Below are 22,516 nucleotides of genomic sequence, written 5' to 3'. Positions count from 1 at the left end.
TGTGTATTAATGAATGGAGTGAAAAAAAGACAAACTGCGTTGTTTGCATTTCTCCATTCACTATTATTTGAACAAAGATTGATAAGGTATAAAGTTTCAAGAATAATATAACTAGAAGACTTCTATTAACAGATCAACATTACCCAACTAAGATATATACGAGCTACATATGTAATTTTTTTTTTTTTTTGAGACAGGGTCTTACTCTGTCACCCAGACTAGAGTGCAGTGGCCTGAGCATAGCTCACTGCAGTCTCAAACTCCTGGGCACAAGCAATCCTTTCACCTCAGCCTCCTAAGTAGCTAGGGCTACAGGCACGTGCCACTGCACCCAGCTAATTTTTGTATTTGTTTGTAGAGATGGGGTCTCACAATGTTGCCCAGGCTGGTCTGAACTCCTGGTTTCAAGCAATCCTCCTGCCTCAGCCTCCCAAAGTGTTGGGATTATAGGCATGAGCCAACTCACCCACCCCCACATATGTAATTTTTAATTTTCTAATAGCCACATTAATAAAAGTAAAATGAAACCTGTGAAAATAATTTAAGATATTATTATTTAAGCCACTACTCCAAGATATCATTTCAACATGTAATTGATACAAAAATTATCAATGGGATATTTTATATTTTTGTTTCATACGAAGTCATTGAAATCCGGTGTGTATTTTGCTCTTACAGCTCAATTCGGACTGGCCGCACTGCAAGTGCTCAGTAGCCACGTGTGGCCAGTGGCTACTGTGTTGAGCAGTGCAACTGTAAAGATAAACATTAATAATTTGTGAGTTGTATTAGAAAGAATAGACCAGACAGGATGAAAATCTTAAATTATTTTGAGGAAGGTGAGAACAAGACTAGACAGTTTTTATGAGGTACATTTCTGTATGTGAGAAAACTGTAAATATCTTCTAAGCAATGAATCAACGTGAAAAATGTTATCCCTTAGCAAATGCAGGCTCATATTACTTGCAGAACTGGGAGTCACAGTCTTCATTTGATGGTGTGGGTGAGAAGGCTCTGGGAAAATGCTGCGCTGCTGGTGACGATGATGGTGGTGATGGTGACCTGACTTTAAATGTTTCACTTCTGTCACTGGTGATTTTAGAAGGTATTTAGTTTGGGGCAGGAAGCTTGACTAAATACCACAGATACCAAATATCTGAAATATTCTATTTTATAAAGTGCCTGGTTGGCAGGCTGGTGCCGGTGGCGTCGAGCACGTCGCCTGGTGTTGGGACCTGGGAAGCCTTCCTTGGAACCGTGCCCAAGTCAAGTTACTATTTAAGATCTGTCCATGAAGGGATCGCCTGTTGACCTGAGTTTCACATCCCACTTTTACCCGCCTTTCAAAATATTTTTAAAGGTGCTATCATTCCTAACAGCCCCACATGGACTTCTCTAAAAACAATTTGATCCCTTGGTCCCGATATTGGTGTCTAACTTGAAGGGGGAAAGCGGAGAAAAGAAATGATGGTAAGAAAGAAATGTGTCTCCCTATTGTGTTCATTTTTTACTAGTCGTGATAATGAATACAATGCCAAGAATTCTGTAACTGTGTTAAAGATGGTTTTCTATACTGGAGAGGAGACTGATTCTTATCTATAGTTAGAAAATCAGAACTTGCCCTGGAGATCCGTGTATCCAGATCTATGGGGATTAGACCTTTCCAGATGTCCTGGCCTTTCATATATAGTATAATATATTCAACTTATGTTTGGTCCTAAATCATAGCCTCATTGGACCCTTGGGACCTTAAAGTATCCTCATATACTTCCCGAGTTAGTATCCATTTCCTGCAGTGAGATCAACCTCATGGTCATGGATGCCAGTGGAAAGAAAACCTTGTGTCTGCCCCTACTTTGAACTGCCCGTAGCTTTAACACCAGTCCCAAAAGTGAGCAAGCGTCTTTTGCTGCAAGCATCCCTAAAAGCATGGCTGCTTCTGGGATTTTTGCCACACTCAAGTTGGATCAGGCTTTTTAGGTCAAGTGCATTTTAACTACTATAACCAATTCATGTTTTATAGGCCATAAAGTTGTTATAGAGCAAGCAGAAGAATATTGCAAAAGCTTTAAAAATTTGTGGCAAACTCATACCATGTGGTAGTGGTTATTCTGATAAATTGCTCATTTCCTACACATTTCATACTATTCCTTCTTGTTGACTCAGAGTTAGTTCCTTTATTTTACATTCATAATTTTAATATTTGCATTATAACTTTTTACTAATATTTGCCATGAATATAAACTATCTAGAAAAAGTATGTTGAAGGATATAGTAGACTTGATGAATTCTTTATATTTTAAAAATATTGGTACCAGCTGTTTGATGATCTTTATTATAGAGTCAAACCAAATTCACATTCCTGTTGAAAAGTGATCATTAATATTCTTGTTACTGCGTGTGTCATGTTATAACCTTCTAAACATAAGTTTCACTCTTCTATTTTTCTAAAAAACCCTGTAAACATGGATTTTGGTAATAAGGTAACCTGCCTAAACAAAGCACATTTCTTCATTAATCACATCCTTTATCACAAGGCATTTTGTTTCTGTAAACCTGGAATCTCATTATCATGGGGGAAAAAAGTGTTGATCCTGCCTTACAAATGAAGAAGACTGGAACTTTGAGTGTTTCACGAAAATAGTTTCTGAAAGGTTAGTTTTTCATGTAGGTGCTTTTTGGACCCAAGATCATATTCAAATGCTATGTATATTCAGTGAGCTTTTGATGTAGCAGTCAGACTATTTTTATGCCCAGTCCTAAACACAAACAGCCCCATTTCTCATAAGTTTTCCCATAATTTAGTTCCTATATTTATTATTTAATTGTACAATTACAATGTTATAACTTTACTTGTGGAATGTTGTACAGACTCTCTAATAGTATAACTTGATATATGCCACAAATGTCTGTTTTTAAGAAGAGATTTAGAGAAATGTGAGAGGGTACATTTTAAATGGGCTGTGGGTCTTAATGCAGTCATCCGTAGCTTCACAATGGGGTTTACATTCTGAGAAATTTGTCTTCAGGCAGTTTCATCGTTGTGCAAACTCAGAGTGTGGCTCCACAAACCTGGATGGTATGGCCCACTAAACACCTAAGCTATATGGTATAGGCTATTGCTGCAACCACCTTTGTGTGTGCAGTCCATGAAATGTCATCATGTGGCAATGACTGTATCTTATTTTGCTTTTCTTGCCAGGTGTTAGAAAATTACTGTCCAGGCAACCCTTTTCTTTAATGCTGTATACAGGTAAAATGTAAAGTTGTCAGCATCAATTATATCAAATGGTATTGGTTCCAGGATTCTAGCCCAAAATTTTGTGGAATTATGATGGAATACTTAAAACCTAGGACATTTCTCAAAACTCCGTAAGAATCACAGAGGGTCCTTTTTAAGTACATAAGAACCACTTGTGGTGCTTGTTAAAGTAACATTCCTCAAGCCGTGTCTGCTGAGCCTTTAATTGAGTAAATCTGGGTAATCTGCATATGAGTCATTCCAGGTGGTCACACTTTTGAGCCAACAGATGTATTAATAATGCTTCTCAAACGTTAGTGTGTGTAAATTGCACTGCAATGTTACTAAAATACAGATTAAAGCTCAGTAGGCATAAGCTAGACCCTGGGACTCTGCATTTCTAACAGACTCCCAAGGTGACGCTGTAGAAACTCTAATTTTGCATCTCAGTTGACCACAAGTACCTTTGCATTTCCTTCTATAATTAATTTTCCATCTTTTTGTTATTGACTATATACATTTGGGCTAGGTTTTCACCTCCTTTCAACCTTCTGTTTGATAGAATTTCAAAATACTTGCCTACCTTGCTTATCTTGCCCTTCGTATTTATTTTCTTTAACGCACGTAGATGGACACCAGTTGCATCTTGAAGTGCCATCAGCTGTAACCAAACTTCCAGCTCCCAAGACGACAGCCAGGCATTCTGGCTCCCGAGAACTGAAGACCATGGAGCTCTCTGACAGCGACCGACCCGTCAGCTTCGGCTCCACATCGTCCTCAGCCTCCTCCCGGGACAGCCATGGTTCCTTCGGCAGCAGGACGACCTTAGTTTCAAATAGCCACTTGGGTTTGTTTAACCAGGATAAGGAAGCAGGGGCCATAAAACTGGAGCTGATGCCAGCCAGGCCTTTCTCCAGCAGCGACCTGCAGAGGGACAACCCCACCAGGCAACAGAACACGGACGAGGCCAGCGAGAGGCAGCCCAGGGCCCAGTGGAGAGTGGACACCAATGGGACACCCAAGACACCTGCAGACTCGGCCACCAGCCCCAAGCTCCTCTACGTGGATAGAGTCGTCCAGGAAATTCTGGAGACTGAGAGGACTTACGTGCAAGATCTAAAAAGCATCGTAGAGGTAAGGCAGACTTCGCTTTTAACGTCTGTCATGCAGGAGAAATATGCTTGCAAAATAAAGAGCCAGGTGTTGGGGACATTCATGTCTCCTAAGATGTAGAAAGTGTGTGAATGTTTACAAGAGAAAGAGAGACCCTAAGGCCGCACTCACTGGGGTTAAAATCCTCTTAATATTTCATTAACAAATCCGTTATGTGTTAGCAAGAACGACGATACTGTGCACGGACCAGAAGGTTGTGTTAATTAATCCTACACTACAGATCTCAGAGTTCCCCACACATAGTAGAGCAGATGAGCATGAAGAAAGACTTTAAGCCTCCTGGTGTGTAGGTGTCAGGTGTATCCAACTGAACCCATCAGCTGTCTTTGCCTTAATCACCGCTCTCTGCTGGTGTCTGGGAGCTTCCAAAACTACTGACACCTGGGTCCCACCCTCAGTGATTTCATTGGCCTGGGGTGTGGCTTGGGCAGCGGAACTGTTGAAAATCCCCAGGTGATTCTAACGATCAGACAAGCTTGGAGTCTCTGTTCTCTCCTGCTCCCAGTCTCGGTTGCTGTATGGGAAAGGCAATGAAAGGTACAGAAAAACTGTGGGCTTTGTCTTGTCTTGGGTGGTTTTTTTCTGGTCACTTTTATGGCAAATGGTTTTACATAAATTATTATAATTCTAAATTGCTTACACAAATTATTCTGTGTGAATTGAGCTCGGTTTATGTACCAGATAACATCCTATGGAAATCATTTCTTAATTTAATTTTGATTTATAGGTAGGTTTTAAAGGATAACGTAAGAATTACTAGAGGAGCTCAGATGTTAACTCATTCTCAATTATAATTAGAATTGTTACTATCTCAAGGGCAAATTTATATATTAAAGCTACACTTGCTTTGCTGCCTAGTAACACACCAAATTCTTTTGTTAGTGCCTATTTCCTGTTTTAGACATTTAATGTAAAAGTGTCCCACGATATAGTAGAATATTTGCTGATGAGCACATTCTCCATCAAATACATTTTATAGCTTTAGGAAAAAAATTCTAAAGCATGATCGTGTGTTGAGTTCCACAAATGATAGAACCAGACATTGTCTACTAAAAATAGTTATGACATACCTTCCCAGCAAAAATAGAAAAGTCAATAGATGGTCAACCAAAACAATATGTGGTACCAAATGTTGAATAAAATAGGCCAATTTCTTAAAAATTCCAACTATGATGTCATTTGTACTTAAATATCCATGAAAGAGCCAAAAGTTTTACAATCTCTCAGGAAACGTATGGTTGTTCAAACTCTCTTTGGTCTGTACTTTTTTCCTTTCTTTCTTGGAAACATTTCCACCTAATCAAAACTCATCTTACTGAGAGAGAAACCATTAGTAACTAGACTGGTATTCCATGAGCACTGTTTTTGTCCTGAGACTGGTTAATAAGGTAAGATATGAATGATAGAAAACAGTAAAGACAGAATTTTTTTTCTAAGAAAGTTTCAGCATAAGTTCTATTTGAAGTTGTCCGAATGTTCTTGCCTTTTCCATGAATTAACCATGTCTTACACTAAGGGTTGGTGAGCTTTCTCTATACACCATCAGAGAGTAAAACTCAGTTTAGGCCTTATGGGCCCTAAGGCTGCGGTCCCCAACCCCTGGGCTGCGGCCCCATATGGTCTGTGGCCTGTTAAGAAAACAGGGCCACACATCACTGCCTAAGCTCTGTCTACCTCCCTCCCTACCACCATCCGTGGAAAAACTGTTTTCCATGAAACTAATCCCTGGTGCCAAAAAGGTTGGGGACCACTGCCCTGAGGTCTGGGTCACGACTGCTCAGCTCTGTCTCCGAAGCGCACAAGCAGCTGTAGACACAAAAAAGGGGCCTGGAGGTTCCAGGAAATCTTTAGGGCCCATTTGGCCCAAGGGCCATAGTTTATTGACCCCTGTCCTAGACCATAACTTTGTGCCACGTTGCATCAGTTGTCAAATGGGACTAATAAACAGTACCTGCCTCACAGGACTATTAAGAGAATTGGGTAATATAGGAAAAGCTGACGCGACAGTGCCTGGCACGTGGTGAGCAATTAATCGAAACTGGAATCATCGCCAGCTTCCTCTGAATTTGTTAGTTAAGAGTGATCACTATTCATACTATGTTTTACCTAAAGTCTTTCACAAAAAATCATCAGATTAGCCAACTCATGACAACAGAAATTTAATTAGAGAAATTTTTTTAAAGGGGTGATTCCAACATTATTACTTTGAATGAACCCACTTAAAATATGAGGCGAAAAGCTAATTAGGGAAAGGAGGGTAGTTGGGGAGGCACCAAGGCAGGAAGAAGTAGATGCCCCCTTGTTCCGGAAGTCACTAGAATGCTTTGCCCTCTCCTCCTAGGAAACTTTGGAATCTCTTCAGATCAGGGGTTGGTCGGTTGAAGCCTCCCCTCCATCTGCTTTGCCTATGTGACCACCTGTTTCTCAAGATCACAACCTTAACAGAGTGGTTCGACCATTTTGTCTAGTTATTTCCTTTGTGAAGAGTAACCAATCTTCCCACCTGCAGCAACTCGACCTAATAAAGACTCACGTGGGTATACTTTTAAAATGGAGTATCAATTCCTTTAAAACCGGTCTTCCTTGACCTTTCTAACCTGTTATAAAAACCTGTTATATAATTATAAAAACCTGTTTTTATAATTTGGTAGATGACTTCTCTAATAGCCTCCATTTTTCAAATGCAGAATTTTAAATTGGGAAGGGGGCTGCTCATTACCTATTGTGATAAGCTCTTCCCATCCTAAAAGATAGATTTTCCTCTTAGTTGATGTGTTCCAGGGAAAAATTACTTCTGGGAGAAAAAAAACAAACAGTCTAATGGTTTCTAGAGATAACTAATAAGTCACCTTTCATTTATACAGTAGCATAATTTCTGACTTTGTGCACTCTGCTTTATTGAATCTCTTCGGTTTAATTAGTTTCCCCCCACAAGCGGTGCATCTCACCTGTGTGCCATGTAGATATATAATCCTCACAGCTCAAGTTCATATTCCATTTTTAGGCTTTGTAAACAGCAACATTTTTGCAAAAGATCATCGAGATACATCCACTGACTTAAGAGACATTAACACAAATGATGATTTAACCTTTCAACGTGGTCCCAATATCAGAGTAGCTCGTTTCCAAGAAGAGAGACTTCTCAACCTTAGCTGGGCAACAGAATTTCCAGATGTTGGTTTCACATGCCAAGGAGGTTGTGTGCCTTTCTTTCCAACATGTAGACACATTGTATTAAAATAATCCTACATATATAGATATTTTTCCTTTCCCATGCCATTTGGGGATTCAGAAATGCATTCCTAATGTTTCCTAAAAGTTTAACTTAAAAATGTGGTTTCTTACTCCTATTGCTCTTTGTGGCTTGCTTTCCCCCAGAGCCTCCTCTCTAGGCCCCTGTCCCCTCTTTCATCTTCTGCTCATCATCCCAACATCCTAGTCATCTCTGTCTGCACACTTGACATTTTAGAGGGAGGTAAAATCTTGCCTATCACCCGTACTCAAAGGAACAATGGGGCTGTTATTTCTGTTTTTATTTATGGCTCCCAAGAGCATTCACAAATAAAATGAGATAATAAATATGAAAGCAAGTTTTAAAAGTTAAAAGTAAAATAGCCACTGATAGAATTTGGGAGAGAGAGTAATCCATAGTTAGAAAGTAGAACATAAGGGTCTCTTTCATGTTTAACAGGACTTTCGACTGACTGAGTAGGGACAGCCACGGGTAGAGTGGGTTTCTTTAATCTTCCCAAATGATCTATATAAAAGAGCCTTTGAGAGCCTCATAAAATTTGGCCTCGGATATAGTTCATGGCCTGTTTTAACCTTTTAGTAAAGTTTTTAAATAGTTTATAATGTTATATAATGCTGTGTAATGAGAAGTTACATTCCTACTACAAAATGGCATCTTTGAGCTCTAAGAGATGCTAAATTAAGTCATCTTTTGGGATGTCGAGGACATGTGTAGTGGGGAAAAAAGTGGGTAAAACGTTAAGTATAACATGATTTTTATTTTTTTTCTATCATATACTAGAGAGCTAAAATCCTTTTCAAGCACCTTTATCCATAAAGTTTGTTAAAAAGCTAAGAAGTATTAGAGCCTCAGTGTTCAAAATTTAAACATCCAATGCTTAAGCATATCTTTGTTAGAAACATTCAGCGTGACTCAGAAGCAGTAGGTAGCTAAACGAGGATTCGAATGGTGATCTGCAGTCCCCCAGTTCTGGTTGTTAGTCTATGTGGACTCTTTGTTTATTGAGTGTACAGACAGTGTCAGGGTAGGTAGAAAGGAGAAGGGTGCTTTTCACACGGTTAGTGACACACATCGAAAGTTCTTCTGCGCATTGCCATAGCTTAGGGAAGAGGCTGCTCTTAGTACTGCAGGGATCAAATTAACTGGAGAACTATCTTATGCTTGAGAAGCAAGCCTTCTCCCAGATTTGTGCAGAATGAGAGAAGGAAACCCCGTAACTGGGCCTGGGAATAAAATAGAATCTGGGTTGGCTTTTGTCCTGGGGCACTCCTCCCCCAGGGGGACACTGGAGTTTGGAGGCAGTTCTGATGAAGCTTGGCTTCCCGTTGATCCTGCTGGAGAGAGACATTGTTTGGTGTGGAAACGGCAGCTTGTGCCTCTGCTCCTCTCTTTCCTAATAAACCATAATAATTAGAGGGGTTCTGGGCATTCCCTGGACCAGCCATAGCTGCTTAGGACACTAGACAAAAAGAGAAAGGTTTTGCATCAAGAAAGGAGGCTGCTGAGAAGAAGGGAATCGTCACAGATTTCGTCTTTTTGTTTGCAGATGTCCCCCTCCATACTTTCCCTCCAGTTTAAATAACATTTATTATCCTGACACTTTTTACAAGGTTCATTTAGACTAAAGTTTTTTTAAATCCTGAGGGGAAACAAAATGTCTTCAATGCTGGAGTGTAGGAGTTGGCGGGGATTGTTTTTAATGAAGCTTTTTTGTGTAGGTGGATTTAGTACGGAACTTACACTGCAGTGCTTGGCACAATTTCATGTACTTTTATGTGGCATTCGAGCACTTTTATGTGACTGTGTCTCATTTTTTTTTTTTCCCTCCAAGGACTTTTTATCACAATGGGTGAATGAGATCTTTCTTAAAACCATTTAAGATCTGTGGTAATTTAAAAGCAAACTTGTTAGTTTTTTGCTTATTTAAAAGCTGTTCCTCAAATAGCACATCTAATCACTGTACCTAATCCCGCAAAATCTCACTTTGACTATTTCCACATCTTTATTGTTGTTGCTGTTATTATGACCCTTCTTCTCCACTCTGCCTCACTCCCACCTCAATGACAGCAACACAAACTTAGCAGGTGGCAACACTGAGCGATTTTGAGTGTTCGTGGCTCTACTCACTTCAGTCTGATCTGGGAGGGAGAGGAGGGAACGGTTCTTTCACCTCTTTCTATCCCTAATGAGTTTGCGCTTTTCTAATGTTGTTAATATATAAGTACCTGCTGACTGATCGCTAATGGAAAAGTTCAAGGCAGGCAGTGTTAGTAAAAGCAAAGCCAGCTGAGTTTGCAGAGTTGCTCTTACATAGGAGTTCATGTGTACTTCGTGACTGAGGCCAGTCGGGTTATTCATTCCAAACTTTTATGGCCAGATCTTGAGTCACAACTTAGGAAAATCACCGAAAATACCTATGTTGATCAGATTCTCCTGTGAGCATGGTAGGCAGTGAGTGTCACATGACACCTTAAATTTTGTAACCAACCCCATCATCTCAATAGACCCCAGCAGCTTATAAACACACTACATAGTTATCACTTCAAAAAAAAAAGATAGGAATCTAACAAAAATGGAGGCACAGTTTTATACATGTTAATGATTAAGAAATACATACATACTATAGTAAATATGATGCTTCACCTTGAAAAAGATCTGAAGTCATTTGTGGAAGCCATCAGGTTCTCACATTCGCCACCCAGTGTTCCAGAGGAGAACAAAAGGAAGCAAGAGAGAGTGAGAGAAAGGAAAGATAAGAGAGAAAAAGAACACAGAAGAAAAATACAGACTAAGAGGAAAGAAAACCATTAGAGAGGGGAGGCTGCGGGCAGGGTCCTGGAGGAGGTACCCACAGTGGCGGGAGCTGACCCACTGACACGGATGGGTGCGGCTCATAGCTTGCTTTGGGTGGGGGCGGGGCTCGGAAACCCAAGTAGGTGGTCAGGTGTGTGCATGTGTTTTGTGTTCCTGTGCTGCTCTCTGGAACCGGGTGCAATTTTCTGCATTCACCAAGTATTTCTCGTAGATGAAATCCTGTGTAAGCAAAGGCAAAATCCAGAAATTTGAATTCAGTTCAAATTGCTCCCTAACATATTAATTGCATGGGAACAAATTCATGTTTTCGAAACAAATGTTACAGCAGAACTGACTGTACTTATTCTTTGGAATATTATGCCCTATTACAAATAGATCTCACCACTCCTTCCTCCCCTTTGCTCAGAATAGAAGATTAAATAATACTACACCCATTGCCAAAAAAACATGCTCTTCCATTAATGTTAAATAAGACTAATAAAAACTACCACAAATATCCTTAATGTACTTTTTATTTCCACCTTATAAGAAAAAATGGTTTAAAAGAATTTCAAGCTCTTAGTTTGAGAGTTGATTCATATTCTTGAAAACTAGCATGGTTTCTTATAAAAATATTTTTAGGAAATTTTTCTTTTACTAAAAGAGTTTGCATACTTTAGTCAAACATTCTTGCATTTGCTGTCTATGAAACTCTTTGTACACCAAGGAGACTTAATATATCAGTATATTTCTGACATTAAAATTAGAATTGTATTTTCCACCTACACTTTCAGATTCAGAATTAGTGTATTAAAAAAAGGACAGACTTAGCATAATTGGAGGGGAAAAGTGGAATACAGACAGAAGCTGTGACTTATTTTATTCATTTCATTTGAGTGCTTAAGCACTTTCAAATATGCCTGCAACTGAAAAGTTATTTTTTATTCTCTTAGGCTTTTCTTTTAAGGCAACATTTTGACTTTTAATGAAAAGATATTTCACAAAATTTCACTTAACTCGGGTGTTTGAGTAGCTATTATTACTGCTCTGCTAAAGAACTGCTAATATATTTCAGAGACTGCCTGTGGGCAAAATTCCGTTGAAGATTTGCTAAAACAGGTCCTGTTCAGTTGGGTTAGAATCATGCTACTTTTTGTGTGCCATCTTGACTATTCTGAATGGGTAGAAAATTATAGAATTCAGGAAATTATGTTCCAAACACACCAATCTTCAGCTGGGAGAAGTTTCTCATGGCCGGAAATTTCTTCCGAAGAAAAGATGTTACTTGCACCTAGTGAAACTAAATCAAACAGGGTAATTTCACCCAGGTTCTAGAACACCTAGAAAAGGAAGAGGAAGCTTAGGCTGATGCATGACTTGCCAACCTGCATAATTTAGTAGTTAACTGTTTTCTGATCATTTGTTTTTGATTTCTCCTCTCCCCACAAAACAAGTGGATTATTTTGCCACTTGAAGGGAGTGGCATTGTTCTATATGGCAGCTTGCATATAGCTGCCAGCTTGAATTTTTTAAGTCATTTTTTTAAAATTGTAAAATATACATAAAAGTTACCATTTTAACCATTTTTAAGTGTGCAGTTCAGTGCCATTGAGTACACACATTGTTGCATGACCATGAACACCATCCTTCTCCAGAACTTTTCCATCATCCCAAACAAAGCTTTGTACCCATTAAACACTATTTCTCCATTCCCATCAGCATCAGGGGACCATTATTCTACTTTCCATGACTATGAATTTGACTACTCTAGGTACCCCAGGTAAGTGGAATCGTACAGTGTCCATCCTGTGGCTGGCTTATTTCACTTAGTATAATGTCTTCAGGGTTTATCCATGTGATAAGATTTTAAGGCTGAATAACATTTCATTGCATGTGTAAACCACATTTTGTTTATCCATTCATCTGTTGATGCACACTTATGTTGCTTCCAGTTCTATGGGATTTTTTATTTACTACAATCATGCAAATTTTTGAACTGGAAATAACTCAGGTCTGACTATAAATTCCGAAAGAGCAAGAAGTGTTTTGTTTAAGTTTGATATTTAATAACATTTTATATGTAAGTTTTATATTCCTTGCATGCAGCACTGTATCTGACATTTAGCAGGCCATCAGTAAATATTTGCTGAATAATTTTCTGGTACCACCCTGTCATTTTCATACATGAGGAAATGGAGATCCAGAGATCCCACAGATTTGCCCTGTTGGAGGCAAATCCTAGTGCTGTCATTTATTACCTTTGATCTTGAACAATTACTTAGCTTCTGTAACCTGCAGTTTCTTCACCTTAAAATGGGGAAGATGTCATGTATCTCCTAGGACATCGTGAGGATTAAATGAGTTAATGTCTGTAAAGTGCCTAGCACAGACCTGGCAGCAGGTGAACACTCAACAGCTGATAGCTGTGAGCCCCAGACCCTGCAGCTAAATATTGGCGGTGCCAGGATGCATCCTAGTCCTGCCTCTCAGCCATTTAGTTTAGAAACAGCTGGAAAACCTCAGAAGCATTTTATTGAGTGCCTCTTCCTTACAAATTAAGGTGGGTCCTCATTAATGCTTGTTAATAAAATTTTCTGGAAACATATTTGCCCAGTTTTCTGTATCTCAGCCATTGACAAGGATGAAATTGAACATAGGCATATGTGAAGGGACGAGCTTGACGTTTCGTCTACTTCCGGCTACTACGCAGTTCAGACAAAACTGGAGGAGCGCTATAGGGGGAAGTGGGACCAACTGGGGTCACTTCGTTGTAACTTTCTGAGACAAGTCTAAAGCAATCCTTGAAATTGCCCTTTTCCCACCTAGCACAAATATAGGTAGCCTTTTGTGGGTAAGAAATTGGCTCCGCTGTCCTGCCAGATCTGAGAGTCTTCCTAGGCTAGTCTACCTGTGATGATTAACGGACCAGTCGATACTCTGGGACCTTGTTTTGCCAATTCCTGTTCTGAACGAGGAGTGGGTGCTGCAGTTTCGGGTCTAGTTCAAAAAGGGATAAGGAAAAGAGGGTTATTGATGAAATGTGTGAATTTACTTGTATTTGAAATAATCTAGACTATTCAAAGACCGCTGTTGGTAATGAAACCCACTAGAAGACATTCCTACTCCAAAAATAGGAATAAATAAAATATAACAACCTTCTCAGACAAACACCAAAGTAACTGGTCATCAGCTAGATTTATGCCAAGGATAGTAAGCCTGCATAAACATGTTCAAAGAGGCAATTATTTGAGCAATTAAAAGCTGTTACCTAAGAAATCTATTAAGAAGGAACAGCTGAAAAACTAGGGCTTTTTCTAAAGTAGAGGCTATGAATGAGAATCGGCTGGGGAGCTTTTACAGCTACGCTGCCTAAGCCACTCCCTGAGCTGTGAAATCCCGTCTCTGGGAGCTGGGATCAGCTTTCCTTAAAGCTCCCCAGATCTCGGTAGGCAATCCATGTTGAGAGCCACTGTCCTAATGGGAATTTTTTGTCTCTGTTTTAAAGCAAACAACGGACTTTTAAAGGCAGCACAATTGCCTCTTCATCCCCATGGAATGTAACAAAATGACAAAGAGCATGGACTTTAAAATCTACAAGCACTGAATGCAAATCATGGCTCTACCATTTCCCTGTGTGATCTTGGAAAAGTTACTACACTTTTCTAAGTTTCTATATTTTTATCATTTAAAATGAGAATGATAGAATTGTTGTGAAAATTTAATATCCGGGTAAAATACTTAGCAGAGTGCTAGGAGTATACTAAGAATTCAGATAAGAGATACTATGATTGTTAATATAACTGGTATTTGGACAAAATTAATTTCTGACAGGTTTTAAAGTATTGTAACATTGTGCTCTCTAATCTATGTTAAGGTATTTCAGAAAATTCTAACTTTACAAGTTAACAAGGATATGTTATATTTTGTTGCAATTTTTATTTTATCTGGAACTAAATTAGTTGGAATTTACTTCTAATATAATGGAGGGCTGCAATGGCAGAATGAATTATTTTCTTCAGAATTTTGATTTGAGCTGAGTCAAACTGGGGTTGCTTTATGCTGACAGTCAGCTGTGTGCCCCTGGACAGACAAATCACCAGTCTGACCTCGGCCTCATCCTCTGTAAATCAGTCTAATTCAAGAAGCCTAAGTCCACTGATGACTGGTGATCGTATCTCCACCAGCCTCAGCTCTCAAGAATGCAACCAGGAAATAAGTAAGCCCTTTGAGCAGCCAAAATAGATATTTCAAATGCCAGACAGTAAATCCTGTGTCTTTACCCAAGGAGAGGCCCCAAGTTCTCACTAAGAGCCTATTTACCCTACATGTTTAAAATAAATTTAATTATTTGGTTTCCTAGCCCCATAGCAAGTGGAGCGGGTGGGAGGTGATGAGATGGCACCAAGGAGCCAGAGGAAAGAACTCCTTAGTAGACTAATTAATGTAAGGCCCTTTAGAACGGGTGCAGGCTCACCCTGGTCACTCGGTGAAGTGTGCTTGTCAATTACGGCTGCAAGCATGACTGGAGTCCTTACTGATGGGCCGATATAGCAAGAAAAACTTCATAATGTTTGCAATAACATCTAAAATACATTGATGGCTGGCTTTCATAAACAGTGAGTTTTTAATTATAACTAACTTTGTAAGTCTTTTTCATTACAGTGAAATATGTGTAACTCCTACCATTTTAACCATTTTTTATGGTACAACTCAGTGGCATTAACTATACTTAGTGTTGTGCAACCATTGCCACCGTCCATTTCTAGAATTCTTTCCCCACCCCAAACAGAAGCTCTGTAGCCCTTCAACAATAGGTTCCCATTCCCCTCTTCCCAGCCCCTGGGAACCACTGTTCTGCTTTCTGTCTCTATAAATCTGGCTATTCTAGGTCCCCTCACATCAGTGTAATCAAACAGTATTTGTCCTTTTGTGTCTGGCTTATTTCACTTAGCATGTTTCCAAGGTCCAGCCATGTTGTAGTATGTATCAGAATTTAATTATAATTAACTTTTAATACTTAAGGAAAATTCTTGTACGGTAACTGATCCCTTAGCAAAAGTGAGACGACACTTTATAAACAGTAAATCATCCTTACTCTGTAAAGCGAGGAGATGTTATGAAAATAATACAGACGTGATGAGAAATTGCAAGCATCTAGCCAACCCAAAGCAAAATTGAATGCTCGTTCTAATGTTAAGATTCTTTGTTTTTTAAACTAATATAAAATGTTCCATAACGACCAGCCACATAGATCGGCCACATCAAAAATGGAGAGAGGCCACAGCCTAGGTCTGCTGTTTCAAATGGCAAAATAGCATTTAAAGGACATGGGTGTGGGGACGGAGGAGCCATTCCTTCATACTTTAAAATATTTTCTTTTCAAAAAAGCCTTTTTCTCTTTTGGATCAATAAGAAATGTTACAAGTGTCCCTCCAGTTTTCTAATGGGGCTTACAGGAATGCTGTTAACCTTTCAGAAAGCTCTGAGTGGGAGATGAGTAGGAACGGGTGCCTCGGAGCTGCAGCCGACCATAAATACAGAATTGCTGAAAAGACCGCTGCTTTTGTCCTGTTTTCTATAAAACAGTGGATAAATCACTCCACCCAGGGGTCTGTTTATAGCCTAGTAAATGGTGTTCCAAATGCAAATGCACAGAGAGAAAAGGGTGAGAGTTAATCTACTTTTGATTAAAAAGCATTTCTTTTCTTGTGCAAAGGCAAGAGTGAGGTGGGTGGGAAGAGCATTAAAAAAAAAAAACAAACAAAAAAAAAAAACCGAAGCTGCATAGTTTAGGGACCTTTGTCATCTTCAAGAGGTGGTATTGTAAAAATGCTGTCCCAGCAACAAAGGCGGGAGCCAGTGAGGAATGTGGGGCTGGGTTAGGAGTCTATACAACTCCTGCCACTTAGCTGGAGACGGAGCAGCAGGACTCAGTTAACCCTTACCTTCCCAAGCTCTGCTGCGCCCTGTTAGCACATTGCTCAAGTTTCTGGGAACTCACTCCAGGATCCCTGGGTCTACAAACATTCAGTGCTGGGAAAGTAAAGCACAGTTCCTCCTAATTGTTGACATCAGTTTTGTGGGATGAAAGGAGCTATGAAGAGACTTTATAGTACTACATGATGACTATGCTTCCTTTATCATGGAATTATAAGTGTAAATACTCAGCAGCATGCCTGACCCAGACAGGAGGCAGGAAGGGCCCAGGTTTCCCAGGAAGAATCTTGAAGGATGAGTTAGCCAGGTGTTGGTGAGCAGGAAGGCCAATCCTGGCTGTGGGAACAGAATAGGTAAAGATAGGCATGAGAGGGCAGGGGACCGGGGGCATTCCTGAAGGAGGAGGGTGTGTGTGTGTTTTGGGGGCAGGGAGTGAGAGGGGAGCAAGAAAGTGATCAGAGATGACCCAAAAAGGTAGGCAGGGACCACAGACCCTGAAGGACCTTCCTCTGTGCTGAAGTCTGTGGGGGGTCATTGAAGGATTTTGCGTGGGAGGCATGCCATCAAATTGGAGTTTTAGAAAATTACGCTGCATTGATTTGAAACATTGAAAGGGTTAACACCCACAATAGAGGGACTGGTTAGGATTTCCTTGCAGAAGTCCACATGAGAGATGAAAACAAGACCCAGGCAGTGATGAGAGAGAGGATGAGTCAGTTTCAAAAGCAATACATGTGGGAGAGGCAGGATTTAGTATCTGGGTAGACATAGCAACAGGGTGGGGATTCTTGGAAACTTTTAGGTGGCATCGGGACTTCTTAATGTATATGTCTCCCCTAATAATCTTTGTACTCTCTGCCAACACTGATGGCTAATAACAAGCTGCTCAAGTCAATTAGCCTTCCTAGGGCACTGTTAATGCCAGTGGCAGAGAAAGGGGGGAGGAAGAACTTTTTATTATAATTTACCAGTATGCAGATAGAGTTCATTTGCTTTTGAACCAAAAGAGGCTCTGATCTGGTCTACCTTGCTTGTTGCTCTACTGAGGAGGAACCTGAGACACAGAAGGCCACCAGAGATCATGCAACCAGCCAGCGTGTGCTGGGCCCCCTGTGCCAGGCGCCTTGAACCGACCACCACGTTGTTTAACCCCTGGAATGATGACTAGGCGTTTAACAGCTGGAGCACTGAAGTCTCAGCAAGGCAAGTAGCTCTCCCAAGGTTGCAGCTGGTGCATTTCCCACCACACCGCACCTGGAGCCAGCACTGCAGCTGAGGCCTTCCTGAATCCAGCATCCTTTCCCCAGTGCCTTGCTCTGTGCTCCCTTAAATCTGCTGTCCTGGGAATGCAGATTTGCGGCATTATGGAAACTGCATCTATTACAAAAACAAGCATAGTACATTTCTGTTCAGATTGAAAAATTGGTGCTGTAGAAATTCATACAATCTCTTGAAAAATCACTATGGAAACTTTGTTTAATGAGTGTGTGCGCTCATCCTCCCCTTTCTCTGCCCCCAAGCCCTGTCTTACTGCCTTCTTCACGTCTAAGTAACCAGATGGCCATGGACATTGCACTTTAGATTTAAAAGAGGAGAAAAAAGAGTTTTCCCCAAATCATATATTTCATCCTATGGGCACAAATTGGGACCCGACCTCCAGGACAGTATGACAGAGGGAAATTTTTGAGTTTAGCCCCTGCCTAGTGCTCTTTGAGAAAGTTGAGTTTCTGGGGAATGTCCCATCATTTCGTCTACCTGCCCTGCTGAGGACAGATGCCCCCAGCACCATCTGCACCGAGCAGCTCCCTGCAGACCATCAAGCCCATGACTATCTCTTTATCAATAAATAACTTTTGAGTAAGATTTTACTGTGATGAGATCAACAATGTCACAGTGAAGCAATAAGATATATCCTAAGGGCTCATTGTTTTGGGTACAATGAACGGAATAGCTTAGCCTATGCATTTCCATATTTAGCAGTGGATTACCTAATGCCACCAGGGTATAATCATGTTCATCGTGTTGAAAAGCTGCCCATAAAGAGGTCAGTCCTTGTGCAGATTCTTTATTTTAATATATACAACCTCATTGCATTGCAGTTTTCAAGTAGAATAGCTTGACCTTGAGGGTCATTATCAACTTGTGTAACTCAGTAGATGGGAAGTTGAGCTAATGTCTCCCAGTCTTTTCCTCTTCAAGTTAATATTGTCCAGGTAGCCTCTGCCTTTTTTTGGCTGCTTGGAATTTTATTTCATTCAGGGTTAGAGTTCCAAGTCATTTATCACAAATAACACAAGGCTTTTTGTCTTTAAGGCCTTGTTTTTTATCCATTAAGTGAACAGTATTTGGGCACCTACTGTATACAGACCAACTGTTATGAGAATTACCTATATTACTGTTCCTGTCTCAGTAAAATAGATGAGAAAGTGTTCCAATTCATTAAATAAGCCATATAGTTCATTACTGCTCAACACATGTTCAAATTAACATGCAATAGTTGGTAACGTGTATGTGGAAAAGCTGTTCCTGTTTTTAGTGGGTCATTATTTGGTGTCCTTATTGCAAAATTTCTTCTGTAGAATTAAGAGTCCTCAGGTGAAGCGTGGGTTGTGATTTGATTTACGAACAGGAAATGTGTTTGCGGCAGACGTCAGTCACCATTTTGATGTTTAGTGAAGGCTTTTAAGCCATTGCTATATTGAAGTGATGTGCAGAGCTCATGGAGGAAGTGAGAGCTCCCTGGATAAAAACCCCAGACTGTTGTGCACACAAGTGTGTGTGTGTGTCAGAAGTCACTGAGAAGCTGCCTCCTCATACATGCCCCCACGCAAAGTGTTCGAACACCTACTACAGTCACCTGGCCACAGTGACAGGGATGCTTTTCTAGCCAGGTCCTGAACCTCTATGTACGGTTCCATTTTGGTACATCGGCATTTTGCTTTGAGCGCTGCGCCTTCAGAGCTGGTAGTTCTCTTCATTTCTGATTGGTGCTCCTCTCCAAGTGATTCCTACTCTCTAGCTTTAACGCGTTCTGCTTCCCAGCCCTGCATCATGTAATGATCTGTGTCCTTGCAAGTAGCGTGGTGCTGAGGGCTGACGAATGCATCGGCAGGGATCCCACGAGACTGGTTTTAGACAGGAGCGTGTTCCTGTGGGTGGAGCTATAGACAGTCATGCCTGTAAAGATAGACCAGGTGACCCACCATGGGGTGGCTAGAGATGGAAGTGGGCTGTGTTGAAGCAGTATGAGAACCACGCATTAGTGAGAAGGGAGGAAGAGGATTTTGGAAGCATAATAAAATGGCAGGTGGTTGAAAGCTGGTGTGCTTGGTTGATGGGAAAACATGCCCTGGGCTGTGTGTGAGTGGAACTGATGCTAATCCAGATACAGTGTATGAGGATCCTGGGACGTGGGAGGTCCCTGGTCAATGAGGGTGGCTGTTTTTGGTAGGCTCCTACCTGATACCTGGTAAAAACTACATTTATTGATCGATTGACTGAGACAGAGTCTCACTCTATTGCCCAGGCTAGAGTGCCATGGTGTCAGCCTAGCTCACAGCAACCTCAAACTCTTGGGTTCAAGCGATTGCTCCTGCCTCAGCCTCCTGAGTAGCTGGGACTACAGGTGCGCACCAGCATGCCTGGCTAATTTTTCTATTTTTAAGCAGAGACAGGGTCTCACTCTTGTTCAGGCTGGTCTGGAACTCCTGAGCTCAAGCGATCCTCCCCTTTCGGCCTCCCAGAGTGCTAGGATCACAGGTGTGAGCCACCTCACCCAGCCAAAAACGACATTTAATCCTCAGAATAAATCAGCGGCAAACCTCTCTTACCATCCAAAGATAGTATGTCAAGATACAACCTTAGACACGACGGTACAGGGTTCCAGTGCCCAGGCTGGGGTCTGTAGATCCTGGTTTGAGCTCTACTTGAGTCATTTACTCTCTCTGTGACCTTAGGAGAGCGACGGAACCTTTCGAAGTTTCCAGTAAAAGGATTAATAATGGGGCCCACTTCCTAGGGCTGCGGTGAAGAGTAAATGAGATAATTCACATAAAGCAGACAGCTCAGTACCTAGCAATAAACCTTAAAATAACAATAATGATGATAAATAGCCGTGAGGAGGAGTTAAAATTCAGATTATCTAATAATGTATATTTATTTTACTGATCTTTTTTTCCCATATGAAAAACCTTTGGGCTTTATTTAATTTTCCTTAATTACCATGTTTCAAATTACACTAGGAGTACTCTGACTATAATTGAGATGAATCAGTTTCTTATTTTCAGGTACTTAAAGTATTGCCAAGACATCCCAGGCCTCCTCCGTCCGTCCCGTCACGTGTTCCCATTCCCACTTTAAGGATTATAGCCTACGTGTGTCTGTCTGCTTCCTTACCTGGCTTGGGACCTGGAGAGTAAAAAGGAATTTAAAAAAATATGCTATGTGAGGTTAACCTGATGAGGAAGAGAGCTGGCCGAAGAGAGGGCAGCTGGAGGGATCATTCTCAAGACAGTGGTTAATAACCCTCTTTCACTTCCCGGTGTAGCCGGCACCCACTGGGGGCCTGGCACTGAGCTTCACTCCAAGTGATTCTCTGGTAAACACGTCACTTGTCCATTGTGAAGACTTCTAGACATTTTATATTTATGTTCATTCAGAAGCAGGTAGATTATCCTAGAAAAACTTTTTTTTTCTTTTTTGATAGCTAGAGATAATGATAGGATTAAAGAATATAGAAAAAAAGAATAGTTGGTTGAAATTAAGTGTGGAAAGATATTTCAGGATGCAACAGGACTTCTTCATGGCCATGTGCCCACCTCTCTTAAGAGCTTTTGCATGACAGAATGTCATCAGTGTAATTTGGAAACTCTAAGCACAACTTTTTTTTTTTTTTTTTTTTTTGAGACAGTCTTACTGTGTTGCCCGGGCTAGAGTGCTGTGGCGTCAGCCTAGCTCACAGCAACCTCAAACTCCTGGGCTCAAGCAATCCTTCTGTCTCAGCCTCCCGAGTAGCTGGGACTACAGGCATGTGCCACCATGCCCGGCTAATTTTTTCTATATATTTTTAGTTGTCCAATTAATTTCTCTCTATTTTTAATAGAGACGGGGTCTCGCTCTTGCTCAGGCTGGTCTAAGCACAATTTTTAAAATAAGTATTTAACAAAGCAACAGAAAATTACATTTTTCTGCTGTGTTATGATTACAGAAGGAACTCTTGTAAGAACCTTTCGAATCATTATACCTAAGGATAGTATAAGAAACTAATTTTAGTGATATATTTGTGCCAAATTTCTTTTGCATTATTATAACGTTTTAGGTTTTATTACACTTATACACATCAATCTGAAGTCAATAAATAAATGATATCAATATGAAGTGAACAAAGACAATTGATTTCCCTAACGGTTGTCAGAAGTATAGAAAGATAGGCATCTAGTTGTGTTAAGAACTTTAATATGTTAATACTAATCCTGTTTCTTCATATCTTGTTTCTATCACTAGGTTACTGTAGACTCTCAGTTCATAAATTTTTTTTCGCTTAAAGTCTTTGGGGGAAAACCAAACAAATATTCCCGATTGTCTTCAAAGATGTATTTCAACATTTCTGTTTTTAACAGAAGCCCTATTCCCCATCCCCCTCCCCACAGTTCTCTTCCTGGGAAGAGCTGCCAACTCCCGCCCTTCTAGATGCAGCCTCCCATCCCCTGGTGCAGCCCCTCTCCCAGGAGGAAGTAGGAAGACAATAGAGGGGGCTGAGCTGGCACATGTATCATCTGTCACAGCTGAACTAGAAGGCCATGCCTGACATTTTTTACTGATGGCTCATGTATTGCAAGTATTATAGAAGGTAAATGAGGCTGAAACCTCCCTATTCTTACTCAAACATCGCAGAGCCATTAACAGACTTCCACATATTGCCAATAAGATCAGCCCTATATCATAAATTAGGAGAACCCTGAAATGAAAACTGACATCACAGCGGCAGCAGAAGCTGCTTATAACTTTTATTTAGGGTGCCAGATCCCCCTCCCTCTTCCTCTCCCCTCCTCCTCCTTCTCTTTCTCCCCTCCCCCTCTTCTCTTTTACTCTGTTTCCCCTATCTCCTCTTTCTCATTTTT

General features: G+C 40.6%; 1 protein-coding gene across 1 annotated transcript in view; it reads left to right on the top strand.

Moving 5' to 3' along the window:
- PLEKHG1 (pleckstrin homology domain containing, family G (with RhoGef domain) member 1) overlaps positions 1-22,516 on the top strand; it is a 155,046-nt gene that overhangs the window by 68,749 nt on the left and 63,781 nt on the right. The window contains exon 2 of the mRNA XM_012655571.1: positions 3,870-4,375. Within this exon, the coding sequence (XP_012511025.1) occupies positions 3,968-4,375 (408 nt within the window). The 5' untranslated portion in view covers positions 3,870-3,967. The remainder of the gene's footprint in view (positions 1-3,869; positions 4,376-22,516) is intronic.

The sequence above is a fragment of the Propithecus coquereli genome, unplaced genomic scaffold (assembly GCF_000956105.1).
Source record: "Propithecus coquereli isolate 6110/MARCELLA unplaced genomic scaffold, Pcoq_1.0 Scaffold48, whole genome shotgun sequence".
Classification (NCBI taxonomy): domain Eukaryota; kingdom Metazoa; phylum Chordata; class Mammalia; order Primates; family Indriidae; genus Propithecus; species Propithecus coquereli.
This window is presented reverse-complemented; position numbering and strand designations above follow the sequence as displayed.